Here is a 20891-nt window from a genome sequence, read left to right as displayed (position 1 = left end):
ACATTAGTGTTGCTGGGTAGTGCAAACATCATAAGATGCTCAGCTGACTCTCTCTTCCACAAGTGTTAAAGCTGCAAGGTTTTTTCCTGCCCATGTGATACCACTCAATCAAATGGTTAGTTTTTTGTGCTGGCTTTGGCCTGTTTTCCATAGATATACCTACATTTGAGAAAAATCTCTGACTTAGATGCCAGGCCAGCATTACAACAAGCCCAAGTCTTAAACACAGGTCACATATATGCGTATGCACACACAGAGTGTGCTTTCCTCAGGACTTAAAACTCAATTCCTAGTGCTGGAGGTATAAAGCTTTACTCACAGAGAAGCAAAAACTCCCCCACTGATAGTCAAATACCATATTTTTACATCATTCTAAGCAGCCTTACTGTTCTAAGAGAACAACAATCAGTTTCCTGATGTCAGTTTGCAGGAGATGCTTGGCACTGCCAGGGCAGCCCTGATCCTGGGCGGTGGCAGGTTGGGTCTGGGAGCCATCCTGAGCCATTTGGAATTTTGGGAGGGGCAGCCCACTCGGGGTCACAGGCGCCTGGGTGGGGTGCAGGCCCCTGGACACGAATGCTGGCCCTTTTCTGTGGGAAACAAAACTCTCCACCCCAGTTTTGCTTCTGTTTTTATAACTGGGGCAAAACCAGATGTCTGTGGTTGCCATTTTAGCCGTGGAAAATCAATCATATGGGGCTTTAGCTGGCACCTGTCTGTCTTTATGGGAGGTCGCTCAGTCTCAGTGCATTTAGTGCCGTTTACATGGTGCTCCCTACAATGCTTTTCAGTCCCACTTTAGACACATAATTGGGTTAGAACGGTTGCCAACAAAGAACCCATCAATGCCTAACACCCACGGCAATTAACAACCATCTCATTGCCACAGGGCCCTCTATTGTTTCTGGTGGATTGTTGTAAACTCCCGGTAAAATTGCGTCAGGAATTATATGGCTTCACCTTGGTAATGGGGACATCAGCTTTTTTTTGGTAGGAATCTCTTTATGATTCTTGTAAATGTACAGAAACAAAGTAATTCAACAGTGCTGTAAAAGGGGAGGATGTAAAATGTAACCACATCTGTAGCCTTCATCTACTCAAAACACACACGCGCACACACACACCTGCCCCATCCTTATGCATTTTGGAAACTCCTACCATTTCCACTTAGGTGCAGCTGTAGGTTTAACCTGGCCCTCCCTGAGAAAATGATTGAGCAGTGCCAAATGCTTTTAACATGCAGGAATTAAAAATCTGTGGTACAAGAAAATTTCAGAGGGTGTATGCTTACCCAAAGCAACAGATTATAGAAAAATGATATAGTTTTTATATTAGCCTATGTTTAAGATTCTTTAAACTTTCTGTTTGCATGACTGGAGCAGTTATTGACAACTAAGGTAGCAGAGCTGATAACTCCTGGGCATGGTCTATATCCCAAAACACACTGGTGCATCTTTTGGTATAGACAGCCCTTGATTTATGGAGATTATGCAGCAAAACCTGGGCTCTTTCCCAGACCAACACAAACCTTAGGCAAAACAGACAGGGACAGTTCTGAAACCATTAGTACCTGATACAGAAACAAGCCCACATGAGCTCTTGCATTGACTTTTCTCTGCATCTGGTCCCTTCTCTGATGTCAATTAAGGTGAACTGTACTGACCTCAACAGAGTAGCTGAAGACAATAAGGTCTGCAAAGATTGCGTGCTTTTCTTCTGTCTCCTTCTTTCACTTCACATTGTGGAACAGCTGGTTATAAACCTCACTTCAGATGAAACATTTGTCTCTACTGCCATGCCTTACAACAGAGCTCTTCCAACTGTGACCCCTAAGCCTCATACAAACAGTGAACAGGAGTAATAATGATAAAATATGTCACCCAGGGAGAAATCCAAGTGATAAAAAATTTATAGAATTCCATTTTCTTATCACTGAGCCTAAATTGCTTAAGGATTAGATAATCAAAATAATTTACTCAGATTTTTGCATTCAGTAGATATAAACATAATGTAAGAATAAGCAGAGTAAGTAAAAAAGCAGAAGACATTTGACAAAAAGAGTATTAACATACACATACTTTTGTATTTAAATTGAAGATTTTTTCATCTGGGGGAGAAGAGTTGATTAATTGCTGTCTTCTATTTCTGGTCTTTGAGGTAGAGAGGATTGGGAAGTTCTGCAGAGTCCTGGTGATCTGTGTCTGTCACTGTCACCATCTCTCAGCCACTCTCCTGCCTGATGCTGATCCTTCAAGAGCAAGGGATCTCCCCTCAGAACCCCAGAGGAATTAATCTGCATTTCTATTTGATCAACTGAGATTTTTCACATGTTTTCAGTGGTGCTGGGAGGCAACAACACTCACTGTAAGTGATCTGCCAGATAAACTTTCCTGTGTAGTTACACTGTTGAGGTGTTACCAATGTTCGCATTAATTCTTTTCCCCTTAACATAAGGACCTGCCTCTGGTATCTTTGTTTTAATGACTCCTGATCAACATTTGCAATAATCAGGTTCAGGCCTAACTCTGCTTTTGTTTAGACAGTGTAAGTTGAAGCTGAGGAAGTTATTTAGAACTTGTAGGCATGGATTGGAATTGTTGTTTTGATGATTAGCTTCTATTTTAGAATAAAAATGTAAAAATGCCATGTACGTTACATCAGGCAGCTTTTAAAATAATTTAGTTCTTCATGGGATGCTAAATTTCCCAAGCCCTTTCCTAACTTCCTCCCTTCCAAGTTGTGAATCCTCCCTATCCCTACCCCTTTCTCCAGAGAGTTGTGTCTGTCTTGTTGCCCTCGACACCCCGTTTGTTACTTTGTATTATTCCCTCCCCATTTTCCCTGATAGTCTCGCAAGCTATTTACCCCACCTTACACTCCTCCTTTACCTTATCCTCATTAGTTCACTTTCCTACATCCCTACTCCTGAGCTGCTGTATAAAAACTTCTGTTCACCCCCCTCGGCCCCAGTCTTGTCTGGGAGCCCAGGAATAATAAATCCATCTTGTTCCACCCCAAGAGCCGTGCCATCGCTGTGTGTCGCTGCCGGAGCTGCCGATAACTGGGATTGCAGCACTCGCAGGGCACAGCCGCGCCCCCGCCGCAGCCACCCAGCACGCCTCACGCTGCAACAATGGGATTGGAAAAACCTCTAGACATCTGTTTCAGTGGCAGGTAAATATTAATGTAATTCTGAAAATTCCGCAGAACACCTATGCATCTTTTATAATAACTTTCAGAGATGTCAAACTGAATTCCTGATGCAATCAAACAGTTCATGGAATCAGATAGTCTAGGTTTAGTTATTAATGTACACAGTTAAACTGTACCTATTTTGGACCCAACATTTAATTGCCTAGGAGAAATATTCCCCACCTCAACTCTTTTTTGACCAGGTCTCTTTGTATATTTTAATAGACCTCGACATCAGGCAAAGAGGTATCTGGAAAAGGAATGTGCAGGCTTAACATCATCTCAACCCCAGTCAGAAATCACAGATGCTGTAGTTTAGTTCATATTCAATTTTTTTTTTTTTTACCACACATTAGACATGGAAGGAAATGCAGCAGAGAGAAAATAACCCTCTGAAAAAAGGGAGAGTGGATTAAACTTCACCATCCATGAGCCACAGTGTCACCAAGGACCAGAGGCCTGCTAGATGCATCAGGAGGGATTTGAGTTTGGTGTTTTTACCAGTCCTCCATAATTTAATGCCGAGTGTCAAGTTAATAAGAAGGTCACAATGGCAAATTTTGCCTTTCAGGCACTTTGCAAGGACCACACACCTTGCCAGGCATTATTTTGTGCTGGTATAAATTCAGGTATTTCAGACATGGGTGAAGGAAGGTGACAGGTACTGCCTGGCTGTGTCACATGGTAACCAGGGAAGACTTTCGCTCTTAGCAGAGTGAAATCCCCCAGAGTTTGGGGGTTTCAACCCTTTCTAGTGCAGATGGAGGAAGCTGTTCCATGGATGAAAAACTGTAGATTAAGCATTTCTATAGAAGCCACTGAATTTCAAAGATTTACAAAACCTCTGAGGCTGGGACAGAGAACAAAATGTTTCCATCTTTTCATTTTAAAAATGGATTTTATTTTGTCTAATTTCAATGCCTTTTACAGTTTACACTTTCAACAAAATTTCATTCAAGGAAAAGACAAACAAAATCCTACTGTGCTACCATTGTAATCCCACATGAACTAACTAACTGCAGCCAAGGGAACAAGAAAAAGAAAACACATTTTTTATGTCAACATGTAAACAGACGCCTTTTTGGAAGCAGTAATTGTTGGAAAAACCTTTGTGAAATACAGAAAACCTCAACATTTCTACTGATTAACTCAAAGTTCAGGGAAAAGAAATTCAAGCTCAAAAGCAGTGAAGCACTTGAGGATGGTGAAGGCTCCTGCTGGCTTTTGTAGCTGAGGTAGGGCTGTGTTTTGTTTTAGTTAAGCTGGAAGATGCAGCTTCTCCTTAGTCCATGTCCTGGCTTATGCAGCTCCACCAGAAATCCTGGCCAATGTGCTTGTCTTCACTGCAGAGGAAAGACTGTCCAGAGGAAGTCTGCTTTGTCTTTCAGCTCCAGGTTGAATTTTTAAGGGCCTTTCACCTCTGGGCTCTGTGAGGCTCAGCTGCTAGGGTGATCCTGGCAGCCAGCTGTGAGTGCAGGGGGCAGAGGGAGCACTGCTGCTAAAGGGATGTGGCACAGGGGCAAGGTTCGCTTGCTGGGGAGTATTTGCTTCCAGTGGCAGAAAGGACGGCTGGATAAACAGGTATGAAATCAGAAAAGAAAAGCTTCCAGGAAGTGCATTAAATATTTAAGAAGGATGTTACCGTTAATAGCATTAAATGCATACTAAGGTTAAGAAGGCTGAGAAGCCAAGCTTTGTCTAAGATTCTTATGTTGTGCCTCTCACCTGTGCAGAGTCAGGGAGCACTGGCAGTTCTAGAAAGAGGCAAAAAACCCCAGAGTTTGCATTGGCAAAGAGAAGAGGTGCTTATTTTATGATTCATGACATTACTTCAGAATTGTGCTGACTTGAGCTGTTACAGTAACAGCACTCATCAGTAAGTGAAGCCTCTTGGGGAATGTGGGCAGGCTGTGACGTTCATCTCCCAGAAGGGGAAGCAAGTAGCAGGTGCACAAATATCTCCTCTGAAATGCCAAGGGCACTAGAAATCTTTACAGAACATCAAAAAGTTTTCTGTAACAGAGCCACACAACTATCAAATGACAGAAAAGCTCACAGGAATTGCCTGAATGAAGATTTAGCAAGTTGTCTACAGCATTTTAGCATGATGGGTTTTGAATTTCATTTCATATATTTTTTTTTCTAAGAGAAAATGTCACTGAAGAGGCAGAAGGCTGTCTTCCAGCTCTCACAATAATTTTCAGTAGTCATTGCTCATTTACATGAGCAGGGAAGAACAAGAAACAAAAAGAAAGTGACAACAGGTGTCCCCCTCTTGATGCAGCAGAAGTTTCCCATGCTCCCAGTGCTGCCCATTTTGGACCCTATAGGGAGAGCACAGCCTAGGAACCAAATTCTACCATGAACAATATTGCTACCACTCATTCTGATTTTATTCTTTCTCCTTCAAATTATCAAAATAAACTTAAATATTGTCATCCAAAACTTATCATCTGCCCCTCAAATTGCCCTCAGAGTAATGGAAACAAAGTTTTGTAGCAGTTTGCTACGTGGACTGGAATTGATGAGAGCCTACAGATCAACAGGACTGCAACCTACCTCAACTCAGTGATTCCAAATTCCTTGTAGGGAGACAGACCTGGAAAACCACTACTCCCACAGATGTTCATTCCCCCACACAGATGTTTCAAAGTTCAGGTGTGAAAAGGGTGCAATTTCCTCTGCTGAAGTGTGCTTCTGTCTCCAAACTGATGGTCCTTGCTTTGCTGAAGACAGTCAGTCTCTGGCTGTGCCTACAAGTCATGTCCTTGACTTTGGGGCATGGGCATGCTGGCTGTCTTTTAGGAATTGAACTCTGCTGAAAAATGAGACACCTGTAGGCACTGGTTTCTTTATACACAAATTAAGCAGCAGGATTGTCAGTCCATTCCCACAGAAACGACCCTTAAACCCTTTTCCAACCCATTTCACTCCAGCTGCTCTTCCAAGAAGCCAGTGCTTGGCTTGTCAGCTGTTTCTGCACTTACCTCCATGCTGGCACAGGTTCAGAGGTGGAAATCACCATCATCCATGGAAGAGTCCTAGTCCCAGTGTGATCCCTGCTTCCTGGAACAAGTTACAGCAAACACCAAGACAGCTACCCTGGATCCATGGACATGTTACCATGGCACTTTCTGAGCTGCCATTCTCCCTACCTCAAACATGAGTTTGTTGTTTTGGGATAACACTACAGACCAAGAAAGGGGTCATTCTGCTTTGATAGAACTTCATCCTCTTCCACAGGTGAAAAATGCAGGCTAACAGTATCTTCCACTCTCCATTTCAAGCTGAGTACTTAGCACTTTCGCTTTCATTCTGGTAGATCCAGAACAGCTTTTCTGCAGTAAGAAAAAGCAGTTCAGTGCCGGGACAAATAAGATTTTACATGCCGCCTGATGGAGAACTGGCTGACATCCAGCATGTTAAAGCTGCCCTTTGTGAAACTCTCATCTGTTCTCCCTGCCCTTCTCTAGCCCAGCACCAAGAGCCATGGGACCTGGCCAGGGTCTGCTGCCCTGCGACTCTGGAGTCAGGCTGAGTGTACACTGCCAGCAAACCAAGGTGGGGGAAAACAAGCAAGTGGTTACTGTGACGGCCACTGATTGCAGGATTATATATCCGTGGCATCGTTGGGATCATCAGTTTTGCGCAGAAGCCAGCATAGAGCACGCACTGAATTGCTCGTCGCACGCTCAGCCCAGGCGGGTCTCACCTGGGGAATGCGGAGCAGAGACCGCCCAGAGACAGGCGCGGGTCCCGCGGGGCGGGCCGTGCCGTGCCGTGCCGGGCCGCGCGGCGCTGCGGGCCGCCGCCGCCAGGGGCCGCCGCTGGGGCTCCCCGGTGCTGGCCGCGCTCGGAGGCGCCGGCGGGGCCGCCCCGTGCTCGCCTCGCCGCGGCATCTCCCGCCGGGGCCGCGGGCAGGGGGATGCGCGGCCGGGCGGCGCGGGCACAGCTCCGCCGCCGGGGCCAGCGTCCCCCCAGGGGCAGCGGCGGCCGCGGCCGCCCACACCTGGCGGCGGCCCTGGGAGCCGGATCGGGCCGAAGCGGAGGTACGCGCCGCCCCGGGCGCGGGAGGGGGGCTGGCCGCAGCGGGAAGGCAGGGCCGGGCCGCCGGAGGCCGCTGCGTCCCGGTTCTCCCCGGGGACACGGCCCGCGCCCCTTCTGGCCGCGCCCGATGGAGCCGGGGATAGGTGGCCGCAAAGACGTCACGGCGGCAGGGTTGCCTCAGGTGATCGCACCCGTGCCATTTCACCGGGCACCGCGGACGAGGGTGTGCCCGGGAATGGAATTTGACCCTCTGACGCACTCTGGATCGATTAAATCATTCCACCGAGTCCCTGAGCTTTCGCTCCTCATCGCCAGAGGTACAAAGTGCCCGCAAGGTTTGCCCCCCCAAGGGAGGGTACGGCTGGTGCTCTCCGGCAGGAGTTGGCAGGGATGGTGTAAGCCCGCCGGCCACACGCAAATCCTACCGCTGTGCAAACTGCGAGACAGCGGCGGGCTGAGCTGGAGCAGGAGGAGTTAGTCAGGGGCTGAGTCACGATTAGGTTTGCCCGCGGTAAGCCTGGCTTTTCCTGTTTGCCTGTGATCTACCGGCTGCCGGGTGTTCCGATTTAACCTCCTTTTACTTTTTTTTTTTTTTTTTTTTTTTTTTTTTTTTTTTTTTTTTTTTTTTTTTGCCAGGGATGACATCTAAGGATGCTTCAGGTAAAGCTAATAGTAACTGGAGATGACTTCGGCTATTGCCCTCGGAGAAACCAAGGCATCGTCGACTGTTTCCTGGCTGGTGCGGTATCTAATGTGTCCCTTCTAGTCAACGGAAGTGCTGCAGCAGATGCAGCCAAGCTAGCAAGGAGGTAAGCTACTCTCTTTACCTCCTTTGTGGACATCCTCCAGAGAAAACCAAGCCTGGGAAATTTAGTATTTTGTAGCCCCAGAATAAAGACTGTATCATAGCTCAGGCTGGTATGAGAAAACTGTATTCAGACACATTTACTATGACTCTTCATAGTAAAATTAGTGATCTGCTAACTAATATCAGTAATGGTCTTTCTCTAGTATTGGCCACTGCACCTTTCCCCCCCCCCCCAGGATAGGAAGCCATTTCCACTATTTGACTAGTAGAACTTGGGTTTCTCAGACTTTCTCCTTCCACACTTCTAAAAATGCATAATCAGAAGGAAAGTGCACATTATATACTCAGACCAGTCTGCTACCCCTAAAAGTATATGAGCATAAAAACAGAAGTCTTTAAAGCTCATTTAATCGATCCATTTCACCTAGGTTGAACACAAGGTCAGCCAGACTCATTGCAGAATTAGGCAAAGGTGTGATTCTGCAAAGGCTTATTTATAAAACTTAGCAGTGGAAAACCTGACTTTTTCTCCACCCTGTAAACCTTTTTATAAAAGCACATCAATATTTCTATTAATTCTAGGCTTGATAAACATATCTGTAAAAATGCATACATAAAGAAAGGGACAATACCTTGTACCTACCACCTTCACTTCTTCACTAACTTCAGAGGCTGCTGGCACAGTTAGCTCTGCAGTGGATCAAATGCTATGTGTCAGTCTCATAGTCTAGTCCAGCAAATCCTTTAATAGGAAGCATTATTTGTGTTTAGGAGGTAAAACTCAGCTAATCCTTCAGCTCTGGTGTGGGCAGGTGCTTGGAAGCAGAAATATGTCCTGAAAGAGAGAACATCAGGGTTGAGAAACAATGTAGGAAAGCAGAAAATGAAAGGAGCTGTATTGCTATTAAATAAACTGAGACCTTATGCTTCAAATGCAGCTGCTGTGGGGAAGAGTTTTGTGGGAGTCCTGCTGACCTTGTTCTCACTGAGCATCCATCCTCAATTTGCTGTGATTTTAGGGGTACTTGCAAATTGCTTGTAGCTTCTTTGGAGCAGGGTGGTGGAAGATTGCCATGTTAGTGGCAATCTGGTCTGTAAAAAGGTTAGAGATTCCCCACAAACATCAAGGGAGGAACTGTCAGGGAATGAGAAGGGGGAGAGGCATGACACCAGCAAGGTCCTAAAATCCTATTAGTAAATGAAACATAAAGCACAGAGATAAAACCAGCACATCCCTCAGACACAGAGGCACTGTGAAACCCTTTAAGCCCCAGTGGTCTGGTAATATTGTCAGCTATTTTAGCCATGGTCTTTAGCAGGCTTTTAAAATAGAATCCACCTGGCCTCATTTCTATTGCCAGGAAGTAGGCCATGTAATCAGGGGTTTAAAAAGCATCTTTGAATCCAGGTCATGACACTGGTGCTGGCAGCTGATATGGGTGTGAAAAGCCAGGTTAGAGGGCAGGGGACCACAGAGGCTGCAGCCTGCTGCTACAATTAGATTATTTGATTTTGGCAGGGTGGGGGGGTGGGGAATGGGCATGGGGGAAATGTAATTTTGAATTGTCAGTGTGAATGAAATTGATTTAAATCTGTTTCTGAGCATATAAGCAGGGTGACTTTGGGAACATCTGCCAGCTCTGAAGATCAACAGTACAGGTTCTACAGTTCCTCATTTGTGTAACTGCAGGTATATTCAGCTCTACCCAGCCATGGCAGGAGCATTAGTAGGTGTGGAGAAGAGGTTTCCTCACTGTAATGGAAACCCAGCTTCAGCTGCTGTTAATTGGCACCTGTGTGTGTAAACAAACCCCTGTGTCACCCCTGAGATGTTTGTTCATGTTACAAAGGCTGATGCAAACTCTTTCTACACAGATGACAAATAGGTCAGACTTGCTAGAAATGTCATTGAGTCCTCCTCATCCTGCAGTGCAGAAATGGGAAAGTATCACTTGCTTGACTGCTTGTCAATATTATTCCATCTTTCCCCTTCTTGGTGACATCTCCCATCCCACCATAAATATTGAGGCTTTTTATTTTATGGGATGAAAGTCTGCCTGTTGTTTTTTTTTTCTCCTCATGTTTGTCTTCCCTTATTCAGCCTTGACCAGTGGCATAAGCAGGAAGAGTGGATCTACCCCCAGCTGAGAGAAGAGGCTTAAAGCAAGTAGCTTGTCCTTTCCTGAGGCACATTCCAGTGCTGTGGAATTTGGTCTTTCACACACATGGTGCCAGGATTGTCAGAGTGATGGACTGCTTTTATGACTTCTTGATAAACTATTGCATGATTGCTTGTAACTGCAAATCTTAAGCTCTCACTCCTCACCTGGTTTTAAGCTAATTGGACACAGGCAGAGCTAATTAATAAGTAGACAACTTTTCCTTCCTAAGGCACCTCATGCTGCCCTACAATGTTAGGGCTTTGCATCCTTCAGAAAGGAACACAGTTCCTCTGAAATTTCTTTCTTCCTTTCATTTTCACAATAATTCTGTGGTTTCTGGGTATACCATCTGTTGCCCCAAGCCTTGATTAAAAGCCTTGGTAGACATGTGATGATAGTCAGCAGATCTTTGTATCAGCTCTAACACAAGCCAACTGCAGAACAGCAGAACTAAGCAGTAAAAAATACACCTTCCTTTACATTCAGGCTCAGCACCTTGGGCTTTCCACTGTCACAACTGGGCTGAAAGAAGGGGCACACTCATTTCTGGCAACAGAGAAGTTTCAGCAGAGGCCTGATTCATCACCAAATGACAAACCTATTGATACCATCTGCCAGAGCAGAACATAACCAGAGCAGCAGGTGGGAGAACAGACTGCCATTGTGGGTTGAGGGTTTTTTCAGTAACTCAAAACTTTCCTCTTTATGGGGCCTTGACTGACTGTGATTTCCTGCTTATCCATATAATATAATCTCAATTTTCTACTTAACAGGCCCTGCCTTGAAGTCAGCCAGACTTCCTGGTGATTATTCCAGAGCCTTTCCCAGAAACTGGAAGGCTTGTTTTGTAACCTGAAATGAAGACACGCCTTAATTTTTCCTTAGAAGTATGGAGATAGAAATAGAGATACCTAACAGTTTGCTGCTGTATTCCCCTCCCCTTTACATCAAACAGTTCAGGTGTCACTGAGCCTTAGGACCTGTTTTCATTTGTGTCCAAATAGCTTATGAAGATTGACATATTTGAGAACAACAATCTCAGTCTTCCTGGGTGTTTTTTTAAAATTTAGTACTGAACATCAGCTAAAGCCCCCAGAACGTCTGGGTACATGTAACAGAAGAATCTAACAAAGCCACATTTAATCACTCCATGTTTTCAGTTCCTTTCCCATCAGGACTAATTGCAAATTGTGTGTGTAAATTGTGACTTAATTCTGACCCTCCCAGTTAACATCTGACTCATCTAGAAATCCCTCATGCTTTCTCATCAACCCTTGTATGTGACTGTTAATCACACAACAGACAGTTCCTCTGCTGAACTGTCTGGATAGGGGTGGGACCCAGTCTGAAGCCTTACACTAGAATCCCAGATCATATTGACTTCACTGGCAACAGCCCATTTTACTGATGTAAGGCTACAGTCACAGGAGCTGCACTTGATACAAAGATGTAATTACAACAGAAACTCAGGTCCCTAAGCTATGTTACAGCATCAGCTCTCAACACTGCAAAGGCTTTAGAGCATTTCTGGCAGAAGAAAAAGTTTCTAGCAGTAATAGAGCAAAAAAAATATGCTATTTGATGACAGATATTACTGAATGGTGAAAGCGTGTGTGAGGAGCACAAATGCCAACATGAGGAAACTAAGAAGTGCACGTTTTTACTCAAAGCCTTGCTTTGTCTGGCTTCAGACACTTGGGTGTTCACTGGAGTGGGATGTTCAGATACAGATATTTACATGAGGCTCTGACTTGGGTCACACTTGGGCTGAAACCTGATGATCAGCAGTTTCCTGAGTGATACAATAGGTTGTTGAAGGTGGGATCTGTTTGCCCATTAAGGGAAAGGGGTAAAGTGCCATGCTTATGTGGTGCCAGAGCATCCAGCCTTCAGCAAGGCAGTTGGAACAGTGCTTGGCAAATCTCATCATTCTTACAGCCATTGCAACTGTCCTGTGGCATGGGCAGGCAGGACCCAGGACACTGTCACTCACACCAACCACAGAGTGACTCAGTGCAGTTCCCATCTCCAGGGTCAGTGCACAGGGATTGCAGCTGCACATTGCCTCAGCAGAGACATTTATTCAGAGCACTCATGTGGCAAAACAAGCAACTACTTGAAAAGGAAGCAGTTTAAGCAGTTTAACTGATTGTATTTCCTCTCTGATAACTGGACTAGGCCTGCTGACTCAGAAATCTTTCCATGGTGAATTCCTTTTAGCACATGCTGTAAGGATAGTTCCTCCTGCACAAGCCTCTCCTTTTTAACCCCCCACCTCTACAGGGAATGCTGAGAAGAGAGCCACAGAGGTAACAGGCAACTTTCAGTGCAAACAGCTCACTAGGGCATTGACCTCAGTGGCCTGAACCTCTTCTCCACAAGTTCCCAAGCAGCTCAGTCTAATATTGCTCCTGCTGTAGGAGCACTTACCTGTAGCCAATGTCCTGTGACTATCAGGAGTGAAGTGAACCCCTGTGCTAAGTCTTGCTTCATCTCTGCATTCCCTGGGGCACTGGGACAGACTTGCAAACACAGAGGGGCCTCTCCAAATAGACTGGTAGGGTCATTGCGATTTAAAAGAGTCACCAAAAAGGATTTAGGAACACCGAGTAGATTCTTCACATCATTTTGTTTTTGCAATGGTAGCTGTGTGCAGAAACTAACCTGTTGCCTGAAGCCCAATACCAACCTTTTTTTTTTTTTTTTTTTTTTTTTAATCTTGTGTGAGCAATTAGCAGTTAATGATCAGCAGTGACCAGCAGGGCCCACCCTGTCCCATCTGGAAATGGCTTGGGCAGAGCTGCTGGTCTCTGCTTCAGTATTTCAGCCATCAAAATGGCTATTTTACAGTCTTTTGAAAGATGTGGGCAACTGCAAAGTGTATTTCTGTAGCAGAAACAATCATACGTGTTCTGAAACGTGGGCCCTCTCAGGTTACTCCTGCACCTTGACTTTTCTCCCTGTGAGCTTGCAGTAGCACTCTGCTGTGCCTACTGATCTGCCCTTCTCCCTCTATCCTTACAGCCTTCCCGGCATGCCTTCTTCTGTGCACCTCCCACACGAGTGTTTCTGAACAAGTTTCTCATGTGCAGCTTTTTGAGTTTTGCTTTCAGTGCCTCTATCCCAGAGCCATTAAACACACGCAGTTCCTCTCCAGACACCTCAGCATGCTCAGTCTGTCAAACCAGGACTGACTCCACGATAAAACTATTAAGATATTCAGCTGGTGTTAGGCAAAGCTCTGAAACACGCTCTAATGTTACAGTCAGAGTCTCCTCTTACCCGAGGACAAGGCCAGCTCTCTCTGCACTTCCACATTCTGCACATTCCCCAGCTCTGGGGCTGGGTTTGGCTCTGGCCAGGGGCTGCTCTCAAGTTTCTCAGTGCAGCCCTTGGCTCCTTGGTGTCCCACACCTGTCAGAGGGACTTGCCTTCTCCTGGAAATAGCCCCTCTCACAGCATTTGAGGCACTGCACAATGGAGGCAGTTCATTTGATGCTCCTGGGAGACAACACTGAGAGGCTCAGCTGTTCATTTCTTGCCCTCCCACAACACATGAGAAAGAGAGTACTCAACAGAAAAAGTCCATCTGCTGATTCATGGTAACACAGGAATCCTTTTTTTCTTGCAAACAGCAGTGGGCTGTGGTACAAATAATACTCCAGCTGAGGCAGTAAGAACTTCCCAGAGACAAGAATCTGGGGTGGACTTCTAAAAGAAAACCAAAATAAAACCGCAGGCTTCCCCTCTGCCTTTGGGGTTGTGCAGGGTGCCCAGCTGGCCACAGGATGGAGGGGAAGCCCTCCTGCCACAGCAGCCCTTCTGCACTGTAGCTGCCTCCTGTGCTGCCTGTCACCCCCAGTGACACAATTTCACTTCTTGTATTAGCCAGGAGTTGCTGTGCACATGTGCTCAGACCCCTGCTATGATGAACATTTATCATCAGTGAAACAATGGGGCCCTGCTGCACAGAAAGCACCAGATCAGAGAGGCCAAAGAGGACCTTTTTCTCCACAAGCTGTTCTGCTCCATTAAACAAACATTCAAGCTCCTTAATCACACAAAGGACTAATTTTGTTGCATACAATCTGACTCCTAACATTTATGTCTTGAGAAGTAGTATCTAGCAACTGACTGCACCATCTACCTGGATCACAAGACATGGGAAGAGCCAGGAAAAATGATTTTTCAGTCCTTCAAGGGACAAAATGAGCTAAATGACTCTGTCCAGTCATGGTCCAGTCCCATCCACAGTCCTGTCTCCAGTGAGCTGGTGCTTCACCAGTCAGCTTCAGATATTAGACAAGGGGAAGATCTCGGTTTTGCACCCTTTGCCTCAATGGAGATTGTTTTTGTTTTCCTTGTGGTACACGGGCTGTACCAGGGACACACCACACCCACTTTTAATAGCTCCATGCAGAAGTTCCAAGGATTTAAAACATCACAGACTTGCCTTGAAATTCACTCTGCACCATGACTCAGACTGGGCAGCACAGATGGAACATTGCAGTTCTGTCATCCACTCACTGGGTCAGCCAGAGGCCACGGGTTGTCTTGGAAAAAGTTTCAAAGCATCATTTTGGCTACTGATTCTGAGGATTTCCAGAAATGCTAATGAGACCAGCACAAATCCAAGCATGCACAAGTCCTGTTCTCATCATAGGGGAATCCACAGCACAGACCAAGAAGGAAACGCCAGCACTCTGCTAAGCCCTGAGGGGAGCTCTGCAGCCACACCAGCTCCGTAGTTTTTTTTTTTTTTTTTTGTTTTTTTTTTTTTTTTAAGAATGTTACAGCAACTTAAAATGTGCAACTGGGTAATCAATTATACCCCTTGAACTCCTTAGCAAGGCTCTACACTTCACTGAGGGCCTCCTTGCACTAATCCTTCTTTGGCTGTGCTAGGGAGATGCTGCTCTGTACAGCTCATCCTTGCCACTCACTGAGTGATTGTTGCAGTAGACAGAAACCTGGCCACTGCAGGCAATTCCAGCTGCAGCTCCTTGTATTTCCACCTGTAGCCTGTGCTGTTGCCATAACAGCTTCCTTAGCACTGTTTATATATAAATTACTGGATTCTACTTAAGGGCAGCTTTAGGAGACTTCAAGTAAAACTCGAATGTCTCATAAATATACCATCTTTAACAGGGTGAACAGCTCAAGGGGATACCTAGCAAGGGCTAAGGGAGCACTTTAGAAAAAGCTGCAAGATCTGGATTTTTCAGTTGGTTATCAGTGACTGCAGTTCCTGGAGTGCAGTCACAGCATTTAGCCCAAGATACCTTGTGCAGTGAGCCAGGATGGGGGCAGGGTTTGGGGGCACTCACAGGCTGGCCCTGGGTAGAGTGCTCAGGGTTGTTACCTGCAGATGTCCTGCTCTTGTTGGGGTCACTCTGTCATCCTTTCTGGCAGAGATACAAAGATGTACTCCGGTGAGCACTGCAACACCTCCAAGATCAGTGTGGTTCTTACTGTTTAATCTCCCCCTCTTTGACCACAGTGAGGGAGGTGCAAAGCTTGGCTGACATTTCACTCTCTTACAGATATAATATCCCAATAGGCCTGCATGCCAACCTCTCTGAGGGCTCTCCTGTATGTGAGGTGCTCAAGACAAACTCTTCTCTGCTCAACCAAGATGGATTCTTCCATGGAAAAATGGGATTCAGAACAGCTCTATCAAAAGGTCTCCTGAATATGTCAGAGGTAGGAGAAGGCCACATGCAGCTGTACAACTTGCCTTTCTGATGCAAATCAGCCTGCATTTATCCCAGCACATAACAGCTGAGGACCTTTCCCAGATCTCAGCTGTGAGTAGGCTTAGGGATGAACTCTGCCTGTGCAGCCTGAGCTGGCTTTTAGGTCCTGGGCCTCATTCTGCCAAAGGCTCTGCAGCCTCTGGGAATCCATTCCTCCCTGATTCAGTGCCTGTATACACTGTTAACTATCTGAGGAGGTAGAGGGGGCATTGGAACAGGTATTTACAAAGAACCTAGAGATCAGTAAAGAGCAAATGACAGAAAAGTCCTAAGTAGGTACCAGGCTTTTGATCAGCTTATGAGAAGTTTTGGTTCTCTAAGGAGATGACTGGTTACACCCCATGACCAAGGTTGAACATGTTCAGGTGATCAAAACTGCATCCATTTTAAACAGAAATGGGTGTTCAAATATCCTGTGTAGGTAGAGCATCCCCATCAGCACCATCCCCATAAGCAGAACCACAAAGAGCCCCGTGCCCAAGGGAGGCTCTGGGTAGCCCAGCAGTGCTGCACATCCCTGTACAACCACAGCACCTGCTGCTCCCCTGAGCTAGGTCCTGACTCCTGCCCAGTGAGGTCCCAGCAGCCCCATCACTCCCCTGCTCTCAGCCTCTGCCAGGTCTTGCTCTGACCCTTTTCTGCTTCACAGGTGAAGCAGGAGCTAAAGGCCCAGGTGGAGCTGTTCCATGAGCTGACAGGTCACCTACCTCCTCACATGGATGGGCACCAGCATGTCCATGTTCTCCCAGGTAAGAAGGAAATCTCCTTCCCAGCACCAAGCAGGTAAGAGACAGCTCAGAGGGGACTCTCCCTGCCACAGCTCCCTGTATGGGCAATAAGCCCCACCACAAGACACCACAGGCAGTTGCAGTTTGAATGTTCCCACCTGACCCCACAGTCCTGCCCAGACCCAAACTCTGCTTGGAGGCCTGGGCCTTCCCATAGCAGCACCAGGGCATTAAGGACACAAATGGCCAAGGTTACACCTCTTCCTCCAAGGACCAATAATTCTCCTCAGCATCCTAATTCCATGTTCTCACCCACACTGAAGGAGGCAGACCAAAGCCAGCAGCAGGCTGGCCAGTTTAAACTGGAATGATGGAGCTTGACAATAGCTGGTGACTCTTTCAGATACTACAAGAACTCCATCCTGTCCACTGTGTTCTCACCCCAGTCCTCTCCTGCAGGTCTCAGCTTTAGAGATGAGCAAGGATCTTTTGTCCTTGTTTTGCAAATAAAGTCATTGTGGCACACAGATGGAAAATAGAGTGAGAAAAGAATCCAAGTTTTCCCACTCCAGTACTAACTGCCTCCAGATAACATTGCTCTGGCTGTACAAGGACTTGAGGAAGAATTTTTTCCTGACAGTGCAGCCACCTGTGGTGCACTCTTAACACCAGAGTCATTCACTTAGACTAAAGGCTGCTGGAAGGAAGGATGACAAGGCACCTACAGCAGAAGTTTAGGGAGAAATGTTCCAGTATAAAAGGTAACTCCCATGCAGATGGATTTCAGCAGAAGATAAATCAAATGAAATTTTATTTTCTTCAACACAGAAAGGAAAGAAGCCTCTGTGCTAACAGCTTGCAGGGGACACGAGAAGCTGGTTGTCCAACTCCTGACTGCAGTCTCTGGTTTTACTTGCAGAGGTCAGACATGTATTTGCAGAGGTGTTAGAGGAATATGGGATTAAGTACACACGTGTCCCCATAGAGCCAGGCCTCCATAACTGTGACTGGATTCCACCATCCCTGATGGACTTTTACCTGGGAGTAGAAGAAGATTCTTTTAACACAGTGGATGTGTTTACAAAGCATGGAATAAGGTAAGACAGGTATTACTCATCCTTTTTTGTAGTAAAACATTAAGATTGTATCAGTGTCTGATAGTATCTTTCAAAAATGGAACACCATCTTTCTCTTTTCTCTTTCGATCTAGAGAAAGGTTCAGGAGGAGCACGAAAGTGCCAGGAGCACAGTGGCTTAGGAAGTTTTGTTTGAATAGAGATGAGTCACTTTCCATTTGAAAAGGAATGTTCTTTTCAGGGTATGCTTTTCAGCCTTTCTAGTAAAGCTGCATCAGCCTGGCATCTGGAATGCCAGGAGAAATGCTGCATCAATGCTGGAATTTTAAAAGTATTATCTAAGGAAAGCTTTCAAGAAATAATTTTTCATCTTCCTGTCCTAGTAAAGGGTTTTAAGCAGCAGGAATGAGACTAACAGGAATGAGACTAATTAGAAGCAGGTATTTGTTAAGGGGAAGCAATAAGCTCTGAGAGCTGGTAGTACCATAGCTGTAAGCAAACAGCCTTGTCAGTGTCCTGCATCTCAGGGGCCAAACCCTGAAAGCTCATCCCTTCCCCCAGTAAAATCCTTCTCTTAAAAGCTTAGACAATGTTTTATGGGTTAAAGGCCTTTCACTAGAGACCCTTGCAGTCACCTGTTCTTTGGGGCTGATGCCATTACTTCCTCAGTCCACTGGAAACATTATCTTCTGGGATTTTTTTTTTGTTTTGTTTGTATCAGTGGTTCTGAACACCAGCAGCAGGCTGGTATTTCTCCCTTCCCAATAAGAGCTGAGCTGGGCTCTTCTGTGATTATTCAGTTAAAGAGTCCAGCCTTGATTTCTTCTGAAAACATTTTCATTCTGCCCTCACATGCAGTGGCTCAGCTCTCCTGGACTCGTCCAGGTCACACTTAAAACTGACACTTGCAGCCAGACTTGAACAAAGAATTGTGTGAAGCTAAGAAACTGCTTGTTTGTGGTGTTCTTTAGGAGTAGCATTTTGTCCAGTTATAATTATGGGACTCTTTAATATATTCTGGCAGAAGGCTTCTTTAGCTGGGTGGTTGCCATTTTATTTCAGTCACTTTTGTTTCTGTTATTCAGGCTTAATTTATTTTGATAGTGTGGCATTTCTCAGTTTAGCACTGCTTTTTCCTTTTGGGACAATAAAATGCACCTGTAAGCTCACAAATGCCCAACACCCGTTGTGCTGTCACACAGTGCTGGGGCTGTGCTGGGCCTTCCTGTCCCTGCAGAACTGCTGCTTGAAGTAGGATCCTGCTTTTAATCAGGAAAAGTTCTGGTTTTACTTTTGTTTACAGTTAAAAGTTTTTTAAAACTCCTCCTAATTTTCTATCTTAAATTTTAGGTAAATTTTGATTCCTAATCCACTGGATGTAACACAATTCTCTACCTGCCTCTTTAGCATTAACAGCAGTGTTCCCTCCTCTGGCTGCAGGTGGCCAGACATTTACATAGGCCTGAGCACCATGGGCAGGAACATGTCTGTCAGCAGCATCCGCAGCGCCATCGACAGCGCCGTGCTGCAGCTCAGGGCCAAGGCAGCGCAGAGCGGCACGGTGACCATCGAGCTGATGGTGCACCCGGGCTACCCCAGCGTCCCACCCGTCGGTGGCTGTGGGGAAGGACCAGATGATTTCTCACAGTCCTGGGAACGCCTCCATGAACTCCAGACGTTAATGAAGCCAGAGCTGCAGAGCCATTACAAAAGCAGGAATATTCAGCTGTGCTCATTCAAAGATCTTTAAATAAATGAGCAGGCATTCATGCATCCATTCTCTGAAGACACTGATGTCCAGAGAAGCCAGATCACTGTTACCAGTGTCACAGGCTCTGCTACAGCTCACAGGAGCTGTGAACAGCCTGGGAATGGACACCACCACCCTGTGAGCAGCTCCAGGCAGTACCCCAGAGCCCCAGCTGCCAGTTTTAAGGCCACAACATCTGCTCAAAATGTGCCAAACTCCTGTGACACCTCCTCCACAGTGCTCCAGTGCAGCACACACTCCCAGGGCTCAGTTCCTGCCAGCAAAGGAGCAGCACAGGCACAGACTTGGCTGTGAGACACTGCAGCACAGCACCCGGAGGGGCCTGATCATTTCTCCTTTCAGACTTGATAGCAAAACAAGAACCCTGCTGGGGAGCGGATGCTGCTTTGAAGCACCCACTCAGTCTAGGCCACCCACAGGAGACCCGGACCTTCAGCATTTGGTTCTCTGAAACCAGCCAGTCCCTGCCCCTCCACTCGTACCTGCTCACCGGCAGTGAGGGCTGCAGGGACGCGTCAACCTCAGAGCCTTCCTCTGGTCGGAGCAGTCGGGTCACACGTGGCCCCGTGGGGTCTGCAGCCACCTCAGCCGGCAGGAATTGTCTCTGCCTGTTTACGTTGCCTCTTGGTGTTAAGCCCCGCCTAGGAAAGTAACATCAGCTGTAGCCCTTTAAGGAGAGGCCTCTTATTTTTGGGATGACTTTGCAGGAGCAGCAACTGTTGATCCATCTGCTATTTCAGTAACTGCTGTGTATGAGAGCAGCAGCAGCTGGTCCTGCACCGCCCACTGCCCCTCAGGACAACCATGAGCATGGCTGCGAGTGGAGAATGTCCCTGTATTTGTCCCTTTTATTCCTGTCACCAGAGCATTCGAACTCCAACAAGCCCCAGTAGTGCTGATAGGTTCTTAACTGCAGCCCTGTCATTCCTGTAAGGACTTTCACATGGGGAAAAAATATTGTAGATTGTTTATACTCAATTCTCTGCACAAGAGTGATCTATTTAACATAATTGGTTTTGTTAACAATATTTTTTAATATAAAATCATCATTATTCTTTTAAATAAAAAATAAACTCAGACCTTTTCTATTGCAAGGCTCCAGGAGGCTTTCAGGTTTAATTACACCTCGTGAGTGAATTAAGCCCACTCACCTGTCTGCTCTCACACCGCTGGAGGGGCCTCCCTCTCTATCATTAATGGGAACTGTCCGACCTTTCCTATAACACATAAGAAGTTTTTGTCCTGTACAAGTAGGAAAGCCATCGAGGATGCTGTAGAAGGTATTTCCCCCGATTCTTTCCTATATTATAGAAAACGCCTTAGCTGTCTGCCGGGGCCGGGTGAGAGCAGG

General features: G+C 46.2%; 1 protein-coding gene across 2 annotated transcripts; it reads left to right on the top strand.

Moving 5' to 3' along the window:
• Nucleotides 1-7135: 7135 nt before the first annotated feature.
• YDJC (YdjC chitooligosaccharide deacetylase homolog) lies at nucleotides 7136-20634 on the top strand. Of its 2 annotated transcripts, none has more exons than XM_021549906.3 (6): nucleotides 7136-7241; nucleotides 7876-8048; nucleotides 15753-15912; nucleotides 16615-16714; nucleotides 17613-17790; nucleotides 19210-20634. In XM_021549906.3, the coding sequence occupies exons 2-6, from the start codon at nucleotides 7891-7893 to the stop codon at nucleotides 19517-19519; spliced, it is 906 nt and encodes a 301-aa protein (XP_021405581.1). In that variant the 5' UTR covers nucleotides 7136-7241; nucleotides 7876-7890; the 3' UTR covers nucleotides 19520-20634. The 2 variants fall into 2 exon arrangements, with proteins under 2 accessions (XP_021405581.1, XP_021405583.1); XM_021549908.3 differs by lacking the exon at nucleotides 7136-7241 and adding an exon at nucleotides 7435-7750.
• The last annotated feature ends 257 nt before the right edge of the window (nucleotides 20635-20891 follow it).

This window comes from Lonchura striata, chromosome 18, assembly GCF_046129695.1.
Source record: "Lonchura striata isolate bLonStr1 chromosome 18, bLonStr1.mat, whole genome shotgun sequence".
NCBI classification, from domain to species: Eukaryota; Metazoa; Chordata; class Aves; order Passeriformes; family Estrildidae; genus Lonchura; species Lonchura striata.
This window is presented reverse-complemented; position numbering and strand designations above follow the sequence as displayed.